This window comes from Nasonia vitripennis, chromosome 2 (assembly GCF_009193385.2).
Source record: "Nasonia vitripennis strain AsymCx chromosome 2, Nvit_psr_1.1, whole genome shotgun sequence".
NCBI classification, from domain to species: Eukaryota; Metazoa; Arthropoda; class Insecta; order Hymenoptera; family Pteromalidae; genus Nasonia; species Nasonia vitripennis.
Genome location: NC_045758.1, coordinates 35,250,599 through 35,276,738, shown reverse-complemented (window position 1 = coordinate 35,276,738; position 26,140 = coordinate 35,250,599). Strand labels below are relative to the sequence as shown.

Here is a 26,140-nt window from a genome sequence, read left to right as displayed (position 1 = left end):
GATTGCATACAAAAAATTCGAGGGTATTTTAATATATGAAGCTATAATTAGTTTTTACGTTAGAATTTTACAAAATTTTCAACTTTTCATTTTGCTAGTTAATTATAACATTCACGATTTAAAAAATTATTGTTAAATACTAAGGTGAACTGTATGAAAAATTATAAAAAAAGTGAATACACACCAAGAGAAGTCAGTGCAGCTAAGAGATTCATTTTAACAAAATTATTTGAACCAAATCACCTACTCAAATCAAAAAGCTGTACATAGGGCTTCAGGTAAACATAAAGAAAATATAACATTATATAAAAATTGATAAGGTAAATAGTTATGGAATGAGTTTTAAAGCATCTGTGCAAAATTTCAGAGCTCTACGTTCAAAAGAAGAGAAATGACTGAAATGTTAATCTTGCTTATTACGATACTTGAGAGTTGTCATTAATTGTAGAGCTCTAAAATTTTGAACAAAAGCTTTACAACTCATTACAAAACTATTAAGCTTATCAGTTTTTATTTAAATTTATCCTCTCTGTACCTTTACCTGGAGACCTGCATACGGCTTTTCACTTTGGAAGTTTGATTTCCTACAAAAGTCTTGTTACAAGGGATGTCTAAATCCTTAATAATTTTTAAATATAATTGAAAAATTTCTAAGGTAACTGGTTAACTAATGGTACCTTTTAGCAGTAAAAAAAAAGGAAAACATTGAACACGCATTAGTATAAGTCACTGCACTTTAGAGGTTCTCTTTATAATAAATCACCCCGTCAAACTAAAAAGCCGAGCATAGGGCTTCGGATAAACATAAAGAAAGGATACAATTAAATAAAAACTGATCAGGTAAATAGTTTTCTAATAAGTTGTGAAATATCTTTACAAAATTTCAAAGCTGTACGTCAAAAGCAATAGAAATGGCTGGAAAATTCTTGCTTATTTTGACTTATGACTTTCTTCCCATTGACAAAAAAATAACAATAAATTTTGAACTAGACAGCTGAAATTTTGTACAGACGTTTTAAAAATTATTTAAAAACTAATTACCATGGCAGTTTTTATTTAACTTTATCCTGTATAGATGATTACCTGTAAACCCACTCGTGCTTTTCACTTTGCGACTCACATTTCTGTGATGGTTTTTTATAGAGAATCTATTAACCTTTGAGACTTGCATTACTGTTATCTAGTATAATTTCAAGTATAGAAAAGCATTGTTACTCAAGCTATACCTTAGTATTTAACAATAATTTTTCCTTTCAAGTATTATAAATTATTTGCATATTAACAAATTGAAGTATTTTTAAGTTTATATTATTTATAATTGTTCAAAATTATTGTTGCTTTTCCACGCTTTAAAATTAAGTAAAATACCTCGATAAAAGTCACTGACAATGATAAATAAAAATTGCTATGGTAGTTACTTTTTTTAAGGATATACAAAACTTGTTGAACGTAATGACAATACTATTAAAGTAGTTTTTAATCTAGAGGTCTAAAAACTTGTACAGATGTTATGTTAATCATTAGGAAACTATAGCTATCATGGCAATTTTCGTTTATCTATATTCGGTTCCTATGATCACCTAAACACCTGCTCACGGTTTTTCTCTTTGCAACTGTAATTGCTGAGATGGAGTATCTCTAAGCGTTTACAAGTTCTTTTTTTACTTTCTGCTGTATTTTTAGGACCAGATGGTCATAATTACTTGAGTTGAATTTTCTATTTTCACCTTCTGGACCTAAAAATATGGCAGAACACAGATTTATTTAAGCTAGTCCTGACAGATCCTCTGTGATTAGCTTTTCTAAAGTTTACTCGCAAAATAACATATATCCTGCCAAAGTCTGAGCAGATGAAAATTGAAACAAAATATTCAGTGACATTTTCGAAAGTTATTAAACAAAACATTATGTATTCTAATTAATGAACTTAGAGTTTCAATTTTCATCTGATAATACGCTCTGTATCCTATTTTGATAACACTATTCTAAACTAATCCTACTCCCTCACATTCTAATCCCTAAGTCTATTTCATCCCCCTAAGAACACTTTCGCACTTTCACTTGTAACACAGCGGTCTTCACTCTTGAAACAGATGAAACAGCTATCCAGCTGTCCTGCACTGCATCAGTCGCACTGTTGTTTACACCATCAAAGTTGACGGCCTCGAATCTGAAAAATTAATAATTTTAATATTTTGATCACTTTGTTATATTATATGTATTGTTCTGAAAATGTCCTTCATGATACACTCTTGGCGAAAGGTAATTCAATAAGTATTGAAGACTTCACTCCAGTGAATACGCGCAGCAGCACAAATAAGAGTGGATACCGGTGAGACATCAGTGATGCAGGAACTTATGCAGGAACAGTTTGCTCGTTCGATGAAAAATAAATGAATTAGTATGTTGCACAAGATATTTCAATGAGCCAGGTGACCAGACCTGGCCAAATGTTATTTATGTGATTATTTAGTAATGTGGTGAGATGTTTACGATTTCAGATATTTCAAAAATCAACAAAGAAATTATTATGTAATCTCAATTAATATTTTTTGTAATATAATGATAGTAAGTGACGACAGGTCTGGTCACCCTGATTACAATGTTTTGAAGCACCTAATATTTGTTATAAGTTAGCCATTGAAGGTTCAAAATGTTTTGTACGATAGGACATACCTGTAGTTATAACAGTAGTAGCTACAACGGTAAGCTCTTCTATCCAAGTATGATCTAATGGCATGTAGACTGATTGGTGTTATTGAAGATTACTGTAAAAGTAATAAAGTAATGATAAAAAGTGATAGAACTAGGCATGAAATTCTATTAAAAAATATCTAATATTGATTAGATTTCAAAAAATTAATCATCAAAAAATGAGACATAGAAAATGATAAAAACATTAATAATTAAAATATTTTTGCCATAAGTGACTTTATTTACAATAAAGAATCGACTACTGCAGTATAAAAACCCGTTTGTTATCTAGACTTTATTAAATAAATAAAAGAGATATTATGATGGAGTATATAATTTGTAGGTTATGACCTAGTAATTTACACTTTCACTACTTCTGGACTTATTAAAGTTAGAATAAGATTGAAAGCCAATACTCCCTGAAGAGGCCGTTGCACCAGGAGACCATCGCTGCACTGTACACACTTCTGAATCCGCGATGCACTTGCACAAACCGACTTATTGTTGTTGTCGTATATTATATAGTCACTGCAGTACACGTGCGTAACGATATAGGAACAGCTGATTCGAATCATCGAACGGAATATGGTACACGAACCGCCCGAATTGGTGTAGCATAGTTGACGAAAAAATAATTAATTTATTAATCAGTATCTATAGCGAATAACGCAATAAAGGCAATATTTACAGAATCGGTAATTAATTTACAAACGATTCGCAGTGGTTTCAATGTTCTCAGATCAATATCTTACAAGAAAAACGCATTTTTCTACTTTCTCGCGGCGTAAAAAGTTTTTGATTTTTTATAAATAAACTAATAAACTGACAATTTTTTTACTTGCGATTACAAACTTTTATAACGATTCCGCAATTATCTAATTTTTTTCCGATACGATTTATACAAATTATTCGCGAACTTCGTGCAGCTGCCTTCGAGCTGTCAGTATGGCGCGAATGAAAACAAGCAATGAGCACCGCGAGAATTATAACGAGGCAGGCTCGGCTTGTGCTGTTGTACTCGGAGTCACGCGCGCGTCCCCTCTTCTCTCTCTCTCTCACTCGGTGCGCGCACAGCTTTCCTCCTTGCGATGTTCCAACGTTTTAAAATGCGCACCCTGCCTTCGAGCTCTGTCGTGCTGGAATAATTCAGTCGAGTGCACGTTTTCCGCCCCAACTTCGCCGTTGACTCGCCCGCGCGGCAGGGATATACTTGGGGGACAACCTTTCGGCTGTCTCGAGTTACTCTCGCGCGAGCTACCGAAATATTTATATAATTCCGCGAGAAAGCCGATGGTCCAGCTCGTCCCATATCCGGTCGTGTCCGTATACACGATTGGGCGCGCGCGCGCGGGGGCGAAGAAGCGTATTGTTGGCTGATTCCCGAAAGGTCCGGCGGCAGATTTCGCGGCACGAGCAAAGGGCCCCGCGCATCGTCTTCTCCTCTCGCGCTGCGGGTACCCGATTGAATTTCGCCTGACGCCGTGCGCCACGAAACCCTTGAGCGGCGCGAGCCGAGGGCCAAGGGGCTCGAGCTCTCGAGCGCAGCCACTCGCGCGGGCTTCCCTGGAACAAAAGACGCGGCGGGAAGGAGGGAGGGAGGGAGGGAGGGAAGACGCAGCGCGCGAGGTGGACGACCTCTCTCGCGCCTCTGTCCCGACAAGCCGACTCACGCGCTGCCCGTTGACTTGCAGACATAGCGATGGACTGGTCGGACCACGCGCTCTGGTGGCCGGCGAAGAACCACTGGCTGACCAGGACGAGGTCGACCCTCGACCAGTACGGCGTCGCGGCCGACGCCATCCTCCACTTCACGCCGATGCACAAGACCCTGAGGGTCCAGCTGCCCGACATGCGCTACCTCGACTGCCGGGTCGACTTCTCCGTCAAGACCTTCAACGCGGTCATCAACCTGTGCAAGGAGCTCGGTGAGTAGATATTGAAATATAGATATATAAATTTCCTCCACTTAGCTGGCCATAGTTAGCTCCGCTATACGCACGCGACTATTCGACTCGCAGGCATCAGACACCCGGAGGAGCTGTCGTTCTGCAAGCCCCTGGAGCCGAGCCACCTCAAGCACAACCACAAGGACATGCCGAGCAGGAAGAAGCTCGAGGGCCAGAGGAACGGCTTCCACGCGCCGGCCGACACGAACACGTTCATCGCGGCGAGCCAGAGCCCGCGCGGCTCGACCGGCAGCCTCGAGCAGTCGGGCCAGGCGTTCATGTGCGGCCCCGTCACGCCCATCGGCTCGCCCGTCGCTCAGGTGAGTTAGTTGACCTGCCTGTCTACGAGCATTGTACGAGTCCAGCCGTACGGGCCCTTCTCTCCTCCCCAGCACACCGGCACCTGGAAGCGCAACAACAACGCCCTCGGCTTCGGCAGCACGGGCTCCTTCAACGCCAACAACAGCAGCATGAGCCTCGAGGCCCTGAACGGCGGCCTGAGCGAGCTCCTCGTCCAGAGCCCGGCGGCGCCGCCCCCCGACCTCCGCTCCAAGCTGCTCCGGCCCAGGAGCCTCCTGGAGAAGGCGCGCATGAACGTCGCCTGGCTCGACTCCTCGCTCTCCATCATGGAGCAGCAGATTCGCGAGTTCGACACGCTCAGGCTCCGCTTCAAGTTCTACTCGTTCTACGACCTCAACCCCAAGACCGACGCCGCCAGGATCAACATGATCTACGAGCAGGCCAAGTGGCAGCTGCTCGCCGAGGAGATCGACTGCACCGAGGAGGAGATGCTCGTGTTCGCCGCGCTCCAGGTGAGTTGGCCCCGCCTCTAGCTCCCGCCCCCGCCACGACTCCAACGCGACGATTCGGTGCTCCAGGTGCAGGTGAACCTGCAGGCAGGCCTGCCCCAGAAGAGCCTGGGCGAGAGCAACGGCGCCGCCAACGGCTCGCCGGCCGAGGACGACATCGACGCGGCCCTCACGGACCTGCAGGTCAGCCTCGAGGGCAGCAACCTCGGCAGCGGACCCAGCGACATCACCCAGGTCCCGGAGCTCTGCGACTACCTGCGCTTCTTCAAGCCCAAGCGCTTCACCCTCAAGGCCTTCAAGCGCTACTGGTTCACCTGCCGCGACCTCCAGCTCAGGCTCTACAAGAGCCGCGAGGACGCGGCCGGCTCCGAGGGGCCCGCGCACCTCGTCAACCTGAGGGGCTGCGAGGTCACGCCCGACCTCCACCTCAGCCAGGCCAGATACGGCATCAGGCTCGAGGTGCCCAGCGCCGAGGGCATGACCGAGATGTGGATTCGATGCGACAACGTGCGTTACTCTCCTGCACTACTCACCCGATCCCTCGAAATATTTACTAACTCGTTCGCTCGACCCCCGCAGGAGCAGCAGTACGCCAAGTGGATGGCGGCCTGCAGACTCGCGGCCAAGGGCCGCACCCTCGCGGACGCCTCCTACGAGAGCGAGGTAAACGGCATCATCGCGTTCCTCCAGCTCCAGAGGCCCGCCCCGGCCCCGGCCATCAATCCCAACTCGCTCGGCGACATCGTGCCGGAGGACTACGTCGCGCCGAGGTTCGCCAAGAAATTCAAGGGCAAGGTGAGCTGCCGCGTGCCTCATTATATACGTAATATCCTCCTCTTCTCACACGACTCCGATAACGCAGCTGATCCAGAGGATCCTGGAGGCTCACGCCAACGTCAAGGACCTGCCGCTGATCGAGGCCAAGCTCAACTACATCAAGGCCTGGCAGTCGCTGCCGGAGTACGGAATTTCCCTGTTCGTCGTCAGGTTCACCGGAAAGAGCAAGGACGAGCTGCTCGGCATCGCGAGCAACAGACTCATGCGAATGGATCTCCACAGCGGGGACCACATCAAGACTTGGAGATACAACACGATGAAGGTGCGTATAATAGCGTATACTAGTTGCGCAGTGCCGTACGCGCTGCAGATCACGATTCAATCGTACACTCCTGCACAGGCATGGAACGTCAACTGGGAGGTGAAGCACATGATGGTGCAATTCGAGGAGGAGAACATAATCTTCGAGTGCCAGTCGGCCGACTGCAAGGTATTGCACGAATTCATCGGGGGCTACATCTTCCTGTCGATGCGCTCGAAGGAAGCCAACCAGACCTTGAACGAAGAAATGTTCCACAAGCTCACTGGGGGCTGGGATTAATCCGCCATGCCGACCTCACCTTACCCAACACAAGCCTATAGACTTTTATTGTAAATACATAGATCGTGTTTCATCACGCTTTATAATACGCCTAACGAATTGTATACACCTTTTACCGTATATCGACATTCGTAATGAATGATTTTATTTTTTTACAACTGATGATGTATAATGCGAAGAAAGAGAAATTAGAAAGGACTATATTTATACGGTTTCTTAGATTCTTTCCAACACACACAAAGTGCCTAATCAAGCAAAGAAAAGAAAAAACAAACAAGTTCAACCGTGCACAAAACTTTCTATTACACAACCATTTGGTTTTTAGACTTTTTATTACATTTTTTTTTTAATATTTTAGTTTTCCTATTCTTTCCCTACAACTACTAACATCCTGAGACGTGCCCTTATTCCTGTAACAGAATGATCTATCTCATTTTGTCGCTTTCCATGCGTGTACTCCCCGTAATTTTAATAATCTGACGCGCTCGTTTTGTCGTATTATTATTATTATTATTATTATTATTATCATTATTATTATTCTATATACTTATAGATGAGAGATATGATTCAGTACGTTAGCAGCCATTCGCCTGAAGATGATAGTTGATTTCACTCGGTTCAAAATATATTTTGTTGACAAATTTCTTGGACGGTGCTATGTTGAGCGACTCCGACTGCTAATTATAGAGCGAATCAAATGCGAGGATCGTGTAAATTATTTGTTATAATTCTAATGTAAACTATATATGTTAGTGAAAGTATACACTTGTATCGTTATGCATTATAAATTATATAATATATACACACACATATATATATATATATATATATATGTGTGTGTGCGCGTGTGTACGTGATATCACAGTACATTATCTTTATTCATGTATCTATACATGTAACCAAAAATTATAGTTTTGTACATTAATTTATAGTATAGTTGTACAATAAATAATCTCATAAATACTATTGATATGTGAGTGAGTCTTATTATTCCAAAAATCACATCATCTGGAGTACATGGAAATTTTGCAGATTTACTTTGATGGGTTGAAAGTATATTCATTATTGCAATGTTTTTGGATTGTTTTTCTGAGGTTGAGCGCTACTGCTTTGTTTAAATGGTTTTCGTCCAATTTTCATAGATGGCGGCCGATTTTTCGTCTCCAATCCCGAACATGTCGTTGAGCTTGCAGCCCCAGCTCCATTATCCTATTAGCGATACAATTATCATTTTATTTAGCTAAAAATAAAGGCATTAGTTTAAAAGCTCATCTTTTTTGATTACTTGATTTTGACTAGATTGATTGGACTGTGAATGTTTTCCAGAGTTGGCATTGCTTCTTTTTGCGCAAAGCCACTTATGTGACAATATCCTATCCACAGTCAGTCTCAATGTTATGTCTGGTTCTAGTAACTGACTGACAATAGCTTTAGCTTGAATGGATACAGCATCCTGAACTTTAGCTCGAAATGACCAATTTTTATTCATCTGATCTTTGAGAAGTTTATGCAAATGCTCGAGTTCTTCAAAGGGCATAGCAGCATTCAGCATTATGAAGAGGATGACGCCAAGAGACCAGACATCGGCTAGCTTAGGATTGTAGGGAATATTGGCAACTATTTCTGGCGCGGCGTAAGCAGCTGAACCACAGTAGGTATGACTCAGTACTCTTCGACCATCTTGGTTCACACAATATCTAGCAAAGCCAAAATCTGCAAGTTTTACATGGAATTTTCTTGATAAGAGAATGTTTTCACACTTCAAATCTCGGTGAGCTATGTTCATTTTGTGAAGATACTGCAGACCAGATGTTATTTGTCTGAACCATAGTTTGGCTTGGTTCTCCGGTACAGGCCCTGTTTGGCGAATGAATTCTAGTAGGTCACCATTTTCAGCATAGCGCATGAAAATAAAGACTCTTGGTCCTCTTTTAAGAATACTGTGCACCTGCGATAAATAGTATTTTTAGTACCAGAGAGTTTTAGTTGAGATTTAATGATTAGCAATCAAACTTTTTTCAAAATGAAAATACATTTACCTGAATAATGTGAGGATTTTCTATTTTTGTAAGAATTTCAAGTTCGCGAACAAAAAAAGTATTGAGAAAATTTCCTAGGGCTTTCTTTCTGTTGAAAATTTTGCATGCCAATTTTACTTTCTTCCCGGTATTGCCATCAATAAAATCTGCTAAGTGAACAGTTGCATGCGTGCCCTATTTTTTTTTTACAAATAATATCATAATAATAATAGGATTCTGTATTACACTGTTTTTCTGATTAAAAATGTATAAAACTGCCAATATACAGATATTTAGATACTTGTTTTTAGAATTATAATAACCTGTCCAATTTTTTTGCCAATAACGTATCCATGTTGCTCTTTTGGATTTGCTTCAGAATTTTCATGAGCAGGTAACGTGGCCATAACAACAGATAATTCTCATCAATCCAAACAAGTTGCACTTTGAACAATTTTTCAAACTAATCTTTCCGCTAATAATTTAAAATCTTATGACCAAAGTGCTTGAAAACTTGTAAACAACCATTTGTGAAACCTCATAAGAACACCGGATTACTATTCTTGCTATTACATTTGACCAAACTGCACAAAAATTTAGTTTAGGCTGAAAATTTTACCCTTACCCAATGGTTAGAAAAATTGAACAGAAAGCAGCCATTAATTACATTTTGCTTAAAAACTGGCATTTCATAAACAAATGAAGTAAGTAAATACACAAATGGATATATAGTGCAAGAAATCATCAAAATTAAGTTCCATGAACTTTTCATGATTCCACCAAACATAATTAAATTATATTTAATGAATAAGCGACTCTGTTTCATATTTCGTACAAAGAATGAATAAAAAAAGTGTTTTTCACTATTTCTACCTCCTCGACCATTTTAAATCAATGCAAAAAAGAGAAGAATGATGCAAGTTACTTGAAATAAAAATTTGAGTAAAATTGATTTTTATAGAATTTTTTTTATTAAATCAATTTACAGGTAGGGAGCGATTCACGCAGCTGGATCGTCACCCTTGGTGGTCCTTGTGTAGATGAGTTGCGCATGGTGCTGAACAACTTGTTTGATAAGACCCTTCTGTTGCAGCTCAATAAGTGCCCTCCTGGCCAAAGATCCACGGATTTTCAACCGCTCACTGACGATTGAAGGTGTGATTAACTTATACGCCGGGACTTCTTTCAGAAGTTTTTCATATGTGCTCTTGTCGAACAACACCTGGTTGTTCAACTTGTCACGAACTTTTCCCTTGGACCACTTCTGCAATAATACACATTACATGCTTGATTAGTACAACATAACTATAAGACTAGACAACATGAATGCCTTTAAAATATTATCAGTCTCATTAAATCAGTTTTTAGCCTTCATAGATTTCAGGGCTAAAATTGGATCATCACGCAATCAAAGCATACCATGCTTCGATTGTTTGGGATGTGGAAAAAAATCTGTATTTCAAGTAAACTAGTCAAATAAGACTTGCATGCACTAGAGCACTGTTTATGCAATGCGATCCAGGTATTGAAACATTTTCATGCATAAGAATCGAGCAGTGATAAAAGTATAATGAACTTATCACAACATTCTGTACGAACCTTCTTCTTAGCTTTTCCACCTGATCCTCCCTCCTTCTTCTTCTGAGTCTTCTGGGGTTGCTTAGAAGACCCCTTCGTGTCCTTTTTCGGAGGCTGTGGAAAAAAATGAAAAAAATGAGAAAAATGTATTGGCAACTCAAATAGTCAAAATAATTTTGCTTTTTTGTAATTAAATCAGACTCATTAAATCAGTATTTTGCCATCATAGATTTATTCTGGCACTTAAATTGGTCATCACTTTACAGGTTATGTCGTAAAGCCGCAACACCGCTCCGCAGGTTGATTCCGCGAACGTTTTGCCATCACCGAAAGAGTGGAGAATATTTCAAAATGAAAAACGAAGTTTCACAGATAAAACACGTTTCACGGACAATAACAGCAATATCGACACAGTATTGTTGTCAGTGGGACATGTGCTTCGCACCAGACAGCGCATCTTTCTTCGTCTATTATCATGATTTTTCTCTCGGATATTTCGACCACGCAATTTTTCATTTCGACAATGTAACCATTGAAGAACAATAATAACGCGCTTTTGGGCTAAATAAACCGATATAAATACTGGAAAAAGCAAAAGTTTTCAGTAACACTTTGAGCTCCTACTCACCATGATGGACGTGGACTTGGAAAGAGACTAGGAAGTGTCTAACACGCCATATTCCGTTTGGTAGCTTCCGGAAGAACTACGCTGGTCATCATCATCAAAGGCGCCTGACTTGACGCTTTTTCAAACCGTCAATAATATTTGCCATAATGAAATTTATTTTGTCTAACAATAAATAAACTGACTAAGGCTAGTTCATTCGAAAAAATAAGTTTGGTACATGTACGTGTATGCAAGTCATTTTAGTAAGCAATAGCATCATAAGTATAGCATCTTAGACACTTAACAGCTTTTCAAACACCTAAAATAAACGCCGTTCTAAAATGCAGATAATTAGCCAGTAGCACAGCATGTAGATTGTATACATAAATAGGAAATAATTGCACAATTACAACTGAACGCAAACTATATTTATTAAGTGCAAATTAATATGTGCAAAATTTGTTATCATTCGAGATAAGAAAGGGAGCTCATATATAAGTATATAAGGTGTCGAGATATACATATAGGCATATAGGTATGCGCGCAGGTAAATGGCAACGCTGGCAGCCGACGGCTCGCCCATCACTCATCAGTATGGCCTCAGGCCTGCCCCTGCAGTCGCTAACTAGTTCCCAGCAGCCGGGCACGATGATCGTCCTCATAATATTATAACCCTTAGAGACGGCGTTCATTCCGCAAAATCAACGCATCGGCGTCGATTCTTCGCTCCAACGTCGTTCTACGGATAAACAACGGTATATATTATTATCTGGGGTAAGTGCTTTCGTTCGCTGGCGAGCGAGCCAACGTCACCTAACCTAAGCGCAGACGTGTCACTCCACTTTTTATTATCCTCCTATAAGACTGTATTTGTGTACTCGGCTAGTGTACAAGGAAAATTAAGTAGAAATCGCGCAGGTGAATGGACGCGCGAGTGCTGCAGCTGTTACGCTTTCTGCGCGCGGTTGAGCAGCTATTTTCTTCGGGATTTGTTGGGTTGAACGTTTGTTTATGTAGCGTTGCATATGTAAAGGCGATTTGAGGGATGCGCTGTTTTCCATAAAATTGCGTTAATTTGTCGAGGTGCGACGCTGCGATTTACTATTTGTTCTGTACTATACATAATTTTTGCAGTAAGGTATTTTCGTTAGCGCTGCTCTAATCTCGATCCTTCTTTTTATGCAGGTAACAATCAGGCCCAAGGTGACCACGAAAAATGATTCCTCTTATACACAAGGACTCGCCGAGTATCATCATCAGAGTAAAAGAAAAGATTCTAGGATGGAAGCGACTCATTTGGGCGGACAAGAATGTCAGGAATCTGTTCCTTTTCCTCATATTGAACTTCAGCTTTGCATTCGTAGAGCTTACATATGGCGTTTGGACCAACAGTTTAGGACTGATATCGGACAGTTTTCACATGTTCTTTGACTGCACTGGCCTAATAGTTGGTCTATCTGCTTCAGTAATAACAAAATGGCGAGCCAATGAGCGATTTTCCTATGGATACGTGAGAGCTGAAGTACTTGGTGGTATGGTGAACGGACTGTTTTTGGTCTTTGTGGCATTTTTCATAATGTCAGAAGCTGTGGAAAGAGCCATTGAACCTCCGGAAGTCAAGCATGAGAGACTGTTCTTGGTATCTGTACTTGGCCTTTTGGTGAATATCATAGGAATTTTCGCATTTAACCATGGTCATGGCGGAGACAGCTGTAGCCATGGACATGGTCATGGGCATAGCCATAACCATGGCCATAGTCATAGTCATGGACATTCGCATTCTCACAATCATGGCCATTCTCATAATCATCATGATCATGCTCACAATCACCATAACATTGATATTGATCACTCCCACGGAAGTTCCGGCAACTCGCAAATCATGAAGGGAGTTTTCTTACACATCTTGGCCGATACCCTCGGTTCAGTTGGAGTAATCATATCGGCTGTATTGATGCAAATGTTTGGATGGATGATAGCAGATCCAATCTGCTCTATGTTTATCGCTGTTTTGATATTCATCAGTGTTCTGCCTCTTTTAAATGAATCTATAAATATACTTATGCAGAGGCAGCCCAAGTCATTGGATCATATTTTGCCTCAGTGCTACAACAAAGTTACACAGCTGGCTGGTGTCTACAGTGTTCAAGATCCACACTTTTGGACTTTGTGCTCTGACATTTACGTAGGTTGTTTGAAATTAGAAGTTGCAAGAACTGTTGACCCGAAATATGTTGTTGCGCATACACAGATGATATTCCAAGCAGCTGGCGTTAGGCAGTTGACTGTCCAACTAGATTATTCGTCATCGTGATTATAGTAAATCAATGTGTATGTTGTACAATGAGTAAATGTCTTCTCCAACAGCCAAGGCTGTTCTACTAAACTGTGAATCCTTTAGGAAAAAAGTAACACTTCTTTCTTCTAGTAAAGAATGTCAAGTTTCGTTAAAATATGTGTGAGTGAGTGAATTGAGCACATAAAATGTAGTGCATCATTGATGAATATGATTGTAATGAAAGGGGCTTACTTTTGAAACCAACCATACGCATTTATGTAAATTCACACTTTGCTAAAGAGACTCTTATATGCTAGATATATCTGCACCATGTTGATGTCTAAGTTTGTTGTATTATGTTATATTTCTCAAATGTTAATACCAGTAGAAAATGATACTGCTTGCGTATTTTGAAAATAATGGGTTGGTATGGTTTTAAAAGGAAGCCATTCAGTCACACTGTTTTTTATTTAAAAAGATTTTATCGCTCGTTGATGAATTGTTAAAAAAGTAAAGGCACCCAAACAGAAAAATGTTGGTGCTTTCACCTTTTTACGCAGATCCTCCTTACTAAGAACTTTATATTGTAGTATGAGAATATCTTTCAACAAGCATTTTTAAAAACTACTAGACATCACTTTCAAGGTTTTTGTAAGAACAAAAACAGATGCAAACTGTGTATATTTATGAAGCTACTAAACATTGAGACAGTCGTCAGGTGTATTTGATAAAACTATAGCATTTTAATATTACGCAATATTAAACTTGTAGTTATTTTGTCTAAGATTTTTACTTTTTTATAAAAGCAGTTGTTATCAAGCAGTAGTGTATTTCAGATTGCAACAATCTGAACTGTCCACGCAAATTTGTCATTCATATTTTTTGTACCATATCTAATTGCTGATCCATCAATAACAATTAACGACATTTTCGCGTTTTTGGGCTTTCAAGGTTTAGTGATGCTGAAAAAAAGTTGACCAAATAAAGCATTTCACAATGTAACACAATACGCGCTAAAACTTGTAATTGAAAAATCCATGAACTTGTATGGTTTTGATACTTAAACATAATTTGTAAAGCATACTGTGTACAAAATTCTTCTCTTACTCTTACTTACTACTTACACTCTTACTTACTTACTTCTTCTACAAATTTCTGATTCGTACATTAATAAGAGTCTTTGCAAAGCTTTAAATTGTCTTGATAATATCATAGTGTTATTTATGTGAAGTACTATATGCAATTGTAACATTCCAAATGATAAAAATGTATGTACAGAGATCAGACTTCCAATTCCTGAGCATGAGCTCCTATATATTATATATTATCTAGACTATCATTTTTATATTTTAAATTTATGTGAAAAAGAGATTGGTTAACAGGTATCGTTTAATCAATCAAGCTTTTTTTTAAACTTTCAAACTTTCTTCAATAAATATCTTGCTCATGTTAAGGGACATAACAATTAGTGATATCTGTAGGCCAAATTACTGAAAATTAATGAAAGTATTTTGCTGCTTATCTAGATGATAAATTAAATGATTATGTATGCGATTGATGTGTCTTTTTTGTTTTTACCGCAATATTATATTGCATCAGAAGAAAAAAAAAATTATACGGCTTAATCTAATTTATATACATTAAGTGAAAAAGCGTGAAACGAGAGGTGAGAGTGTATTCTTGATAGTGATATTAACATTAATATGTAAAACGAAAACGATATAAAGAAACATTGACTTTTCTTTTGTTATATCTCGTTCACTCTGACGCCTCGACTATATCATAATAATGAAAGTTTTTTATTAACAAAAGCTAAAGAATAAAAAAGAGACTGTTACAAATATGAAAATATTGTTTGTTTTTTTAACCTTCCACATTATCTAAGTAGCAAGGTGGATTCAGAATAATAATAATAATAATGAAAAGAGCAGGGTTGACAGTGACAAAGTGCAGCAGGATGTTCAAACACGTAGTACATTTATTCAAAGGATATGTGTACACATATAAATACATAAATACTCCATAATAAAATCGGTTGAGCTGATGCATATAATTTTACAGGAGGGTTTTTACCTATATTCTCTTGGTTTGAATAATTTGATATTTCTCACTTGAAACTCCGCCTCGCCTGCTTTGGTCTCCTCGACATTTTTCAGTGTTAAAAGCGCCATCATCGCCTAAGACGTTGCGATGTCTGTTGATTTTTCATCGAAAACACGCGACGGTTAAAAATCTGAAAACGCTGAAAACTTAGTCGACAAATTGCACGGTTATTACAAGGTATAGAAAATCGAGTGTCATCTCTCTCGTTTTCTCGCGACCGATCGTTTTACAAATACTCTCACGTTTATGTACACAATTAACACTATCGTGTAAAATAATATCGTAGGTATACGCGTTATCATGCTGTATAAAAAAATGAAAAAATCGCTGTGCGTGAAAGAACGGTCTCGTGTTCTTTAACAATATATGTATATTATGTATACTCGTTGACCTTATGTTTCGCAATAAAAATGGAAGATTCCCCATTCGACCATGACGAACTTATTCGTAGAGACAAAGACTCAATTGTATCATATGCGACGCGTGTCTTTTGAAAACCGTTATAAATTGCAAAGGTTGAATTTCAATTAATAGCTGGCATGTTTGCTTACGTCATATATTGAAAGGAGAACTAACTAATAAAGCGTTACATGGTGTAAAATAAATACAAAAATTGTATACATCAGCTAATTTATAATGGTATATGCTCGGTTCGGATACTTGAAGCACGATTGTAGTATGGGATTCATCGTATATTCAAATAGTTGTAATTCACTAAAACATTAGTCCCAGCCTTTAGACGGAAACAGCAAATATCTTGGTCTGTTCGTAACAAGAAATCGCTCATCATTCGATACGCTAATGAGTATTGCGAGACTACGTACGCTGTTTTTCGTTAAAATATCATTTCACTCAGCGCTGTGATTCATTCTCTGTTTCCGAATACTTATCTCGCTTTTGCGCTCGCACGAGCCAAACTCTCGTTAATAAAATTTCTCAATAGCCCAACAACGGGATGCATCGCTAGTACATTGACCCCTATTCGATTATTCGCCGTCGTAGATGAATGTTCGCGTTCTCGAAATAAATGAATAATTTTTTTTATTCTTTTGTTTTCCCTTCGTTAATAATATACTAATATTAATCTGTGTGTGTGTGCCATATCTATATATATATATATATATATCTTCGAATTCGTATAACAACAGTGTATAGGTTTCACCATGGATACAGCCTCTCTTTCGTCGTATATACGTATAATGCAGAATAAGGATACGCACGTCCGATTATAAAGAAGCGTTGAACAGAATCTAGAGGCAGGGAAGGTAGAAAGGAATTTTGGCGCGCGGATCCGCCAGCTCGGCCTGCCATCGTAGAGGCAGACTTTTGACGCATCGAACCGACGACTCTTTGAAGCTCTGTACATAACGAGGCGGCTTCGCCGTAAGTAATCGCAAGGTTGTTTTTTTTCTTCAATTTTTACAGAATAATAGGATCGGAAAATAAGTTGCAAAGAGTTGGAGAAAGCGGGAATTCGAGGGCCAGCTCACTTCTTCCTGGCCTTGGTGCTCTTGTGCAGCTTGGTGATCTTGAGGCGGCAGGCAGCCCCGCCGGCGTAGAGGACCTCGGCCTTGCCGGCCTCCTCGACGCTGGCGACGAGAGCCTTCAAGGCCCTGACCTGCACGTCCTTGGCGCTGATCTCGAGACTCGGCCCGGCGAACCTCTCGCGCAGGCACTTGCCGACGGCCGTCGCCTGGCTCTCCGTGAGCTCGACGCCGTCGAGGCAGAGCCAGGCCAGGGAGTGGAGGTTGCCGAGGAAGGCCTGGATGAGGCCGTGCTCCTGCCGAGTCTTCTTCGAGCTGTCCGTGACTACGAGGCCGGACGCCTTGAGGAAGCTCAGCGAGAGGCAGTTGCGCAGCTGCTTGCCGACCTGGCGCAGCGTCTTCTCGCTCTCGTCGAGGCTGACCCGCCAGAAGTTGATGCGCAGCGACTGCAGGCCTCGGAAGCTCGAGCCGAGGCAGCCGAAGAACTGGATCAGGGTGCGGTCGTCGATGGAGAGGAGGGAGCTGCCGCTGCCGCTGCCGCCGCCGACCGTCGACTTGTCCAGGGACAGGTCCAGCTCGCTCAGGCCCGTGAAGCCCGCCAGGAAGGGCAGGAGCAGCGGCCCCCGCAGAGCCACTCGGTCGTTCACCGTCACCTGCGTGAGGGAGAGAGAGAGAGAGAGAGAGAAAGCGAGACAACGGTCAGCAAGAGCACGTTCAACGCTTATCCGGATCCCACGGAATCGACGAGCGACTCCCTTCCGGCGGCCCGCATTCGCGTATCTTATAAAGCGCGTAAGTAAGCGAGTTTATCGCGCGCGCGCGCTCGCGCATTTTCAATCCGCAAGCAGTTGGAGCGGCGACTGATGACGGGGGTATCTGCTTCGTGGCACAAGTTAAGCGAGCGCGGAGGCTCATCTGTTCCGAATCGCGGCCAAGTTGTCGTCTCTTGCCTCACCAATAACCGAATCGCGCCGCTTACGTTACAGACCCGGTCCGAAGTGCGGCTAATCGTACTCACTTGGAATCCGGCGAGTCGGAGGAAGAGCACGTCGGGGCAGGCGGGTGGCGCCGCGGCGCGGAGCAGCTCGGCGCCGGCGTCGTCCCGACGGCCCAACCGGGACAGCGGGCCCTCGTGGACCGCCAGGTGCAGCCTGGCGTTGCACAAGCTCAGCTCTCGGACGCTGGTGCAGCGCAGCAGCTCCGAGAACACCGACAGCGTCTCCGATTCCTGAAAAGGCGCGTTTCTTTTATTTATTTATTTATTCACCGGACTACACGACAAGCAGGTTTGCATCAAATTATACATATTATATAATCGATAAAACCTGCATCCTAAAGAGGTAATCCAAGTTACCTGTACGTATGGGCCCGGCCTTATTATAACTAATCTTACAAACTAAAATATAAACAATATCATGATTTGGCATATTAACTTTACAGGTTATCTGTTGATGCACAAAAAGAATAACAATTTTATAAAATATTTAATTGTTTCTAAACCAATTAACAATTTTTTTTCTTCAAATATAATATTTTTAGTTCATTAGGTAATGCATCAAGGGGACGGATTCACCTCAAATTGTCAAAAAATGAATAATCCCATTTTTTGTTTATATTTTTCCTAACAAAGTTTAAAAAGTTGTCTGGATTTAACATAAAATTTTTGTTGATTATTTTCAGAAAGCTTTTTTAAATAATATTTTTTTGTAAAACCCTACATTCATCTGGAAACTATATGTGTTTGAAGCATATCTATTAGTATAAAAAGCCCAAATCTTAAGTAAGTCTGCGGTAGCTGAAAAATGGAAATTCTGAATTTTGGCCTTCGAAGAAATGTCATATCTGATAATATGGCACATGTAAACATTGTTTTATCTTTCGCTTCCTTCTAGAGGAAGCTTTGTAATAGTAAAATTTTGAGATTCGTCAAAACTTCTAGAAAATACTTTTTGGTGTGTTAGAAGTTCAAATCACGTGCTTTTAGTAAATGTCCGTATGGATGTGTGTCTGTGTGTGTATACACCGTAATATTTCTGGAACTACTCGGTCAATATCAATAAAATTTGACATGCATGTATATTTTTGGATTCTGAATTTTTTATTTTTGAAATACACTATTTTGCGTTTTTTTTCAATCATCCCATCGTTACAAACAATTCAGCTAATATGCATTTGAATGAGAATAAAATTACCTACTTTTCCCCGTTGGGTCCTCGGGGTCGACCGCTTTGTTCAGCAGATAAAATGAAAAAGGTGATTTTTTTTTTTGAAAATTTTTTGATTCCTCATATCTCTAAAACAATGCAGTCAAATGCTTCAAAATTTTATTTGGTGATTAACCATAAAAAAGCTATTTGCTGCTAAAATTTTAAACGATTTCGTCGAGCGATTCTCAAGTAAAGAGCTAAAATGTAAAAACTGATTTTTGAAAAAATGATATATATATATATATATATATATATATATACACACATCAGTATGACATATAGTACACGAGTACTGCCAATCTTTGCGCAGATGGCTTGCTTAAACGCAGTGTGCACTCTTCTAAAAGGATGAGTTGCGAAAAGTGTAAAAAATATATAAGGAGTGGATGAATGAAACAGCACGTTGCTACTTGTGGTTCAGTTTGTACCATTTGTGATCGAAAATTTACGTCTAAGAGATATTTGACGCAACATATTAATCACAAACGTTGACATATTGTAAAATATTAATAATACAATTGAAATATAAATAAAACTGTACTCAATTCCAACTTATTCAGATCCACAATATTTTGTATTATTTTTTAATTGCTCCTTCAGCAAAATAATCGAGATTGAAATTATTTAAAAAAGTATTAACATTGTATATTTAAATAATATTTTATCTATTGGAACTATAAATTTAGTTGGAGGAAGCTACGTGCCAATGATTTGGCAGCGGTTTTTTACATTATACCTGAATATATTTAATTGTTTAATTTATTTGTTAAACAATTTAGGAAAAATATAAACTAAAAATTGGATTTTTCATTTTTTGACAAGTTAAGGTGTATCCGTCCCCTTAAATAATTTTGTTGCTATCGCTGAGAGAAAGATATCATTGCCGTAAATCATACGTATTATTGGCTCAAATCGAACATGCCTATGTTAACAGTTGACATATATGTTTGCTGCAATGTTTAATACTTCATACTTTGTTTCTTGTAGATATATATATATATAAAAATAAATTTCGAGGAATCACAGGAATCATTCGAGTTTTTTATTGAAAATTGCGCGAGGAATTGGAGGAGTTGGGGGATTTCGCAAATAACAATCGAAAACTAGTATAGTTAGTTTGACTTTGATTTATTCGAAGAGTGAGAAACGAGCACACACTCGTGGTTACATATTCATGTTGTTTGTTGACAAAGCAAGGGCCGCGAGTCGCCTGGCTCGTTCGTCGCTTACAGGATAATTCACTTCGATCCGACCATTCTATTCCCTGCACCCCACCGACGATCAGTCTGATATCCATCTCGAACCGATACGCGCGCTCGCTGCTCGCGGACTATAAGTATCGGCTCGAGCCTGCTCTCGTCCTCTTTAGCGTTTCGAAAATATCAGGCCGCTCCCGAAATTTGACAGCATGTCTTCTGAGGCAAACCGCCAACTCGCGCAGAAGCAGATCTTGGAGTTACAAGTACAAGTAGTGATGAGGAGAATCGACGAACGCAAGTGTTGGAAGCTAATCGTCAGGCCGCCGAGAGCCGAAGAAGGCCGCGAGTGCAATTCTCTGACGATCCAGCTGGACCCGGCTCGGATCTTCAAGTTTTTCGCCGAGCGGGCTGCAAGCGCCGAGGGCAGGCAGTTGGACGAGTGCATTGCCAGAGGTTTACCGCAACTCCTTAGGACCAGTAAGGAGTTCAGTTTACGCTTTGAATTGCCGACAAGAGCCGACGGGCCCATCCAAGGCCGCGCGCGCGGAGCGGACGTCATCGGGCAAACGTTGCTGAGGCTCGTTAACAGGATCGCAGTCGAAATACCAGTAGTGCGCGTTCGCGAGTTAACGGCCTCTTTTCCCACGGATATGATGTGCTTGCCAAGTGGCCGTGAAGACCAAGTTGCCGACGAAGGCGCGGATGCCTCGATCGAGAGCAGGCTGCAGGAAATCGTCATTCGCGAAGAAGACTTTGCCGGGGAGCGAGAATTGTCGAACAATAACACCGAGGAGCAGAATTTTCACTACAGCAACGCTCGACGCATGAGGAGGAACGAATTCCTAGGAGAAGCTGATCTGAACTTCTACCTCCTGTATAAACTCATCTGAAGACCACGCGCACATCACACAACTTTTTCACACACATCAATTCTTTCTGATTCAATTTTCGAGTTACTCTTACTTTTATCACGAAAAACTGCTGTTATTTTACTTACTTTGACAAATCGCCATAACTCGACGTATACCATCGACGAGCTGGCGATGGTTATTTTATTTGCTCGCGACAAGCTCCTTCAGAGGAGTTCAGCATCGGTTTTAGAGGTTGCGCCACCGATAGCATCGTGCGAAATTGAATTTGAGGTGAACGAAATACAATAATGCTATAAAAGATCACTTTTTTTTGTTGTTTTTTCTCTTCATTTTCTCAAATAACTTTGTTTTCTACTCATTCTTAAAATAAATGTTAAATTTAGTCAAACTAAAACTTTAACGACAACCAAGGACGATCGGTCTCTTCTTCGGTCAGTGCAACTACTTACAGCGTTCCTCCGAATCACATATTCAACTATATTCGGTTCGTTAAGTGGCAGCGCTGTTAGATTCCAGTACCCGACGCGCATCGTGGCATCCGGAGAAAATGCTTGTTGCGCTTGTTGCTAATTGCAGGGTAGAGCCAACGAGGAGTTCCTGAAGTCCGAGTCACGATCGATGCTCTTGCAGCGTCTCAAACGGTTGGTTAATAATCTTACATCCAACAATTTAACCATTTCGATGGAGTGCCGTTGCCTGCACCGACGCCGGTGAAGGTGAGCCTCGAGCGGCGTCTGTCGTAGCGTCGGCGTCGCCATTCCCAAACGCTGCACTTCCGTGCGGAGTCGTATAAGCATGGAAGAAGCTTGACTGCTCGCTGCTGCGGCTGCTGACTGCTGACTGCCGACTGCTGGCTCGTATAGTCGTATGCATCAGGAGCCGCTCGGATGCATCGAGGGGGTGGGGGTGGGGGGGGATAGAAGGGAGAAGGGAGAGGGAGAGGAGTCGATGCACTGATCGTAAATCTCGAGCGCTTCGGCTGCAAGGAAAATTCCGACGATTGGGCGCGCACACATGTTCTCGCTTCCACGCGATTGAAATTGCGAGAATGCAGCTCGTGAAATCGAATTTGTCCAAACTCCCCGAGTCACTTTGTTTAATGTCATTTCCTACTTTCCGTCGTGAAAGCTATTTTCTGTCTCGCTGGGGACTCTGCTAGTCCACTACGTACACCTGCACGCACGTGTAGCGCAGGTGCGCGCCGCTCTTACCGAAATCGAGTCCAAGTTTCTAGAATTCCTGCACGATGCCGGGAAGTGCGGGAAGGGCATTTCCGAATTGGCCTGATACTCGCGCGTTTACTGGAAAACTATCGCAATCCAATCGTAAAGCTATCTGCCGAGTCGCTGCAGCAAGGAATTTTAAGAAACCGAAGAGGCCGAACCTTCCGTAGCTCGTCCCGCCTCGTGTGCTGCGATTACATTCTTGCTCTGCGCGCACGGCAGAGGTGAAAGAGAGCTTCAGCCGGAGGCCGAACAAGCACCGATGACAGCTCCGCCGGAGTTCGCCTATCCGACTAAGGAATTATTTTTATCTCGCCCCGTGAGAGATGCTCTTTCGCCCTTGGCCCGGCAGCAGCCGACAAAAAGTCGGTATTTCGCCTCGCCCCCCCCCCCCCCTCGCAGCTGATGGACGCACGGAATTTCGGACTAGTTGTTTTGCCTTTCACATAAACTTTCTTCTGTGCGATGTGAGCCGTAATGCGTAGAAAATTCCCATTCCCGACTCCTCGATATTTTTCGTGTTGGCAGTCTATTTTGCCCATCATCATGACTCCGGCGCACCGCGCGTTTAGACAAAGTAAACATCGATGATCAAACCCTACAACCGAGGATGTGTGTCACGTGTGTCTACATCTCCTCGCTAGCGGATAGTACCAGCAGCGCGCTCCGTTCGAGTTCGACGCGAGACAGCAATGATGGCATTTAATACGTGATTCTGATTGGTTGCTGGTTGGTTGCCTAGGCAACGAGATCAGAACCGCGCTTTAAATCCATAACCCTCAAAACAGTCATAACTCATAACCCTGGTAGAAATGTTTGAGGTGTTTAAGATGAAATGTGCAAACCTTGATAACAGATAAAATATATGTAATATAACTAGCAAGAAATTTTAGTAAAAATTTATCATTACCAAGAATGTGTAGTATTACAACATGTGTATTGAAAAGTGGCACCCTAACCCTATTTGAAGTAGTAATAAAGTGTGTGAATATTATTTAGTTTTTTTTTTAAATGTCAGTGAGAAGTTCAATTAAAAGAATAAAGAGTTTGAAGATATACCGTGTCTCTGTGCCCAAAGTCGCCCTCGGTGAGGTTTGAGAGGTGAATTTAAAGAAAAGTTCAGTATCCGAGTCAGTAGGTTTAAGTCTATCATTATACAATGCTCTTTGAATTGTAGAAAGGCTACTAGACAACAAAAATATGACACTGCCACTTCCTATGTTACCTAGAAATATGTAACCTAGATGATTCTGATTTTTGAACTGTTTTCGTTCATATCTTCACATCCAGGCTCATGCAAATTTTTTAATTGAGCAGGTCAAATTTTACTTATAGCCAGTTACGCAGAAACTACTATCTCTAGCACATTGTATTTCTCGTTTCTAGCATATTTTTACACGGAGAAAGTGATAAATGTTTTGGCTTTTTTGTCAAGGCATTAATTAGAATTTTGACTTTTAATAGTTGTGAGAGATTTTGAGACCGATACCTGTTTTTCCATTTTTGCATTCTCATTCAAAAACTAACAGGTCTAGAGAGCTCATATTTTGCATATAGATGTGAATGCAAACTCATGCTATGCGACTAAATAATTATCATGGGTGTTGTAGTCGAACACAAAAGTATTTCAGTTAACGTTGATTCAACTTTAAATATCTTTCCACAATCACAAAAGAAATCTATATGCAAAGTATGAGTTTTCTAGACCTGTTAGTTTTCAAATGAGAAAAAATGGAGAAACAGGTATCGGTCTCAAAATCTCTCACAAGTGTTAAAAGTCAAAATTCTAATTAATGCCTTGACAAAAAAGGTAAAATACTTATCACTTTCTTTATGTAAAAATACACTGTAAACCAGAAATACAATGTGCTAAAGATGGTAGTTTCTGTGTAACTGTCTACAAGCAAAATTTGATACGCTAAATTGAAAAATTCTTATGGGCCTCGATGTGAAAATATGAATGAAAAAAGTTAAATCATAATCATGTAGGTTACATGTTTTCTAGGTAGCATAGTAAGAATCTGTGTAAAGTTCCAGGTGTATAGCTTTTTTATAATGCAAATAAATGGTATTGTAATGATAGACAAACCCACTGACTCTTATACTGAACTATTCTTCAAATTCGCTATTCAAACCAATGATGACGACATTGAGTATTATTAGCATATTTATTAAAAAATAGTTTTGAGGGATTTAGAGAGAGAGAGAGAGAGAGAGAGAGAGATACATTCCTAGTAATTATAATTGTCGATTGTAAGCCGAGCATCGGTGCTTCCCGCATGCTATGTGTATTCCCACTGTATATAGTGCGTATACACATGTACACATCAGGCCTCGATGCCGCGTCGTCTCTGTCTTCCTTGCGACGGAAGGAAAAATCTTCGACGTAGTCTAGTGGCAGCCACCCAGCATCAACGCGAGTATTTAAACTTTTCTCACCTACTGAAATTCACGAGACCAAGAATACCATACCGCGTAAAGACGCGAGCAGCCGTTGAACCGATTTCCTTCTTGTGGTCCGGCAAGGCAACGGAAAATACAAACTGTCCACGAGCCTGATCAATATTTCATGTTTATCTGCTAGCAAAGTCGCGAGGTCGGTAACTTCATTAGGATCACATTCTCGGAATTGGGATAAAGGCTAATCTTCGGTATGGCATACGATTGGATGTACACAACAGCGGGACTTTTATCATTCTGAAAACGTGTTCGTCACTTTTGCTGAATTTACTCAGTGATTCGGCTAACCTTTCAATGCTGCTGCTCATGCAAGAATTATGGCGATACTTTTGTTGAATTTTCTTTTACTCTGATAAAAATTAGGTTACAATAATAGTTAATAAATAAAATTAGTGTTTATAAAATAAGAGTATAAAACGTAGAAACTTAAAATTATCGCAGTATTCACACTCGAAAATCATGGGCGTCGATTAATTAACGATACATAAAACACGCTTGTACCGTCCATAGCGCGATAAAAAATATTGTAAAATGGCAAGCGCTATCTTTATACAATAAATTGATAAAACAACGGTCAGTGCACTTTAACAACATTGAGCGTTGGCCTTTAGGGCTGGCCCAAGCTGGTAGAGGCTGTTGCCATGCACACGCTGGAGCAATAGTTGCTTCGCAGATTTAGCTTGAGGCGCTTCCCACTCTTGAGCCGCGTTGATGGACGTCCTCCTCTTTTTGCGGGCTATGGGCGGCAAGCAAGTGCCCGCCGCGTTGACATCGCGCACCGCGCTCCTGGCTGCGAGCAGCTTTGTCTCGGTGGAATGGCGGCGTTGGTGCAAGCTCGGCCTGGGCTTGACGAGCCCCGGCATTCCAGAGTCGCAGCTGGCAATCGGGCACGTCCTCGGGCTGCTCGAGTTTTCCTGGCAGCTCTTGTCCGGCCTTTCCGCGGCGCAGCAGTCGTTGAAGTTATTCCTGCGGGCCACCGCTTGGCCCAAGCACCTGGCGATCTTCTTGAAGCTCGAGCTGCGCTTGGAGCTTGGCTTGGAGCTTGGCTTGGAGCTTGGCCGGGAGCTCGAGGCGGATTTTCGCCTGAGGCTATGATCCGGGCTGGAATTCGAGGACGAGCTGCCCTGCTCGGAGTGCGGCAGATTCGTGGCTTTGAGGGCAGGACGCAGAGCCAAGATGAGCTCCTTGGACCGGTGAGCCACCCTGCGCTTACTGGCTGCCGGTGGAGCCGCGGCTGTCGCGCAATCTGCCGAACAGCTAGCCGTCGCCGTTGCGGCGCACTGA

General features: G+C 41.4%; 5 protein-coding genes and 1 long non-coding RNA gene across 11 annotated transcripts in view; 2 read left to right on the top strand and 4 right to left on the bottom strand.

Moving 5' to 3' along the window:
* LOC100115990 (unc-112-related protein) overlaps positions 1–7,793 on the top strand; it is a 29,133-nt gene extending 21,340 nt beyond the window's left edge. Inside the window, exons 2-8 of the mRNA XM_001600509.6 lie at positions 4,386–4,619; positions 4,713–4,960; positions 5,033–5,452; positions 5,519–5,956; positions 6,029–6,244; positions 6,312–6,548; positions 6,627–7,793. Of these exons, the coding sequence (XP_001600559.3) occupies positions 4,386–4,619; positions 4,713–4,960; positions 5,033–5,452; positions 5,519–5,956; positions 6,029–6,244; positions 6,312–6,548; positions 6,627–6,827 (1,994 nt within the window). The 3' untranslated portion in view covers positions 6,828–7,793. The remainder of the gene's footprint in view (positions 1–4,385; positions 4,620–4,712; positions 4,961–5,032; positions 5,453–5,518; positions 5,957–6,028; positions 6,245–6,311; positions 6,549–6,626) is intronic.
* On the bottom strand, positions 1,184–3,632 carry LOC116416393. Its single transcript, XR_004226831.2, has 2 exons — positions 3,046–3,632; positions 1,184–2,768 (listed from the first exon to the last, which is right to left on the bottom strand). It is a non-coding gene; the product is annotated as an uncharacterized LOC116416393 (long non-coding RNA).
* LOC100115217 (testis-specific serine/threonine-protein kinase 3) lies at positions 7,381–9,775 on the bottom strand. Its single transcript, XM_008217900.4, has 4 exons — positions 9,169–9,775; positions 8,867–9,040; positions 8,113–8,775; positions 7,381–8,036 (listed from the first exon to the last, which is right to left on the bottom strand). The coding sequence occupies exons 1-4, from the start codon at positions 9,250–9,252 to the stop codon at positions 7,890–7,892; spliced, it is 1,068 nt and encodes a 355-aa protein (XP_008216122.1). The 5' UTR covers positions 9,253–9,775; the 3' UTR covers positions 7,381–7,889.
* An 18-nt stretch (positions 9,776–9,793) lies between these two features.
* LOC100116025 (40S ribosomal protein S25) lies at positions 9,794–11,303 on the bottom strand. Its single transcript, XM_001599213.6, has 3 exons — positions 11,052–11,303; positions 10,445–10,537; positions 9,794–10,109 (listed from the first exon to the last, which is right to left on the bottom strand). The coding sequence occupies exons 1-3, from the start codon at positions 11,052–11,054 to the stop codon at positions 9,846–9,848; spliced, it is 360 nt and encodes a 119-aa protein (XP_001599263.1). The 5' UTR covers positions 11,055–11,303; the 3' UTR covers positions 9,794–9,845.
* A 318-nt stretch (positions 11,304–11,621) lies between these two features.
* On the top strand, positions 11,622–15,157 carry LOC100116063 (zinc transporter 7). Of its 3 annotated transcripts, none has more exons than XM_031924789.2 (2): positions 11,622–11,785; positions 12,216–15,157. In XM_031924789.2, the coding sequence occupies exon 2, from the start codon at positions 12,247–12,249 to the stop codon at positions 13,342–13,344; it is 1,098 nt and encodes a 365-aa protein (XP_031780649.1). In that variant the 5' UTR covers positions 11,622–11,785; positions 12,216–12,246; the 3' UTR covers positions 13,345–15,157. The 3 variants fall into 3 exon arrangements, with proteins under 3 accessions (XP_031780649.1, XP_031780648.1, XP_031780650.1); XM_031924788.2 differs by having other exon boundaries at positions 11,622–11,804; XM_031924790.1 differs by lacking the exon at positions 11,622–11,785 and adding an exon at positions 11,855–12,113.
* Positions 15,158–15,268: 111 nt separating this feature from the next.
* LOC100677826 overlaps positions 15,269–26,140 on the bottom strand; it is a 47,698-nt gene continuing 36,826 nt past the window's right edge. For 3 of the 4 annotated variants that reach the window (XM_008217918.4, XM_016982328.3, XM_016982327.3), the window contains 2 exons: positions 17,914–18,123; positions 15,269–17,548 (listed from right to left, as the gene is read on the bottom strand). In XM_008217918.4, coding sequence (XP_008216140.1) covers positions 16,898–17,548; positions 17,914–18,123 — 861 coding nt within the window. In that variant the 3' untranslated portion in view covers positions 15,269–16,897. Of the gene's footprint in view, positions 17,549–17,913; positions 18,124–25,183; positions 26,137–26,140 lie in introns of those variants that run through there. The other variant, XR_004344672.1, reaches the window with a different exon arrangement.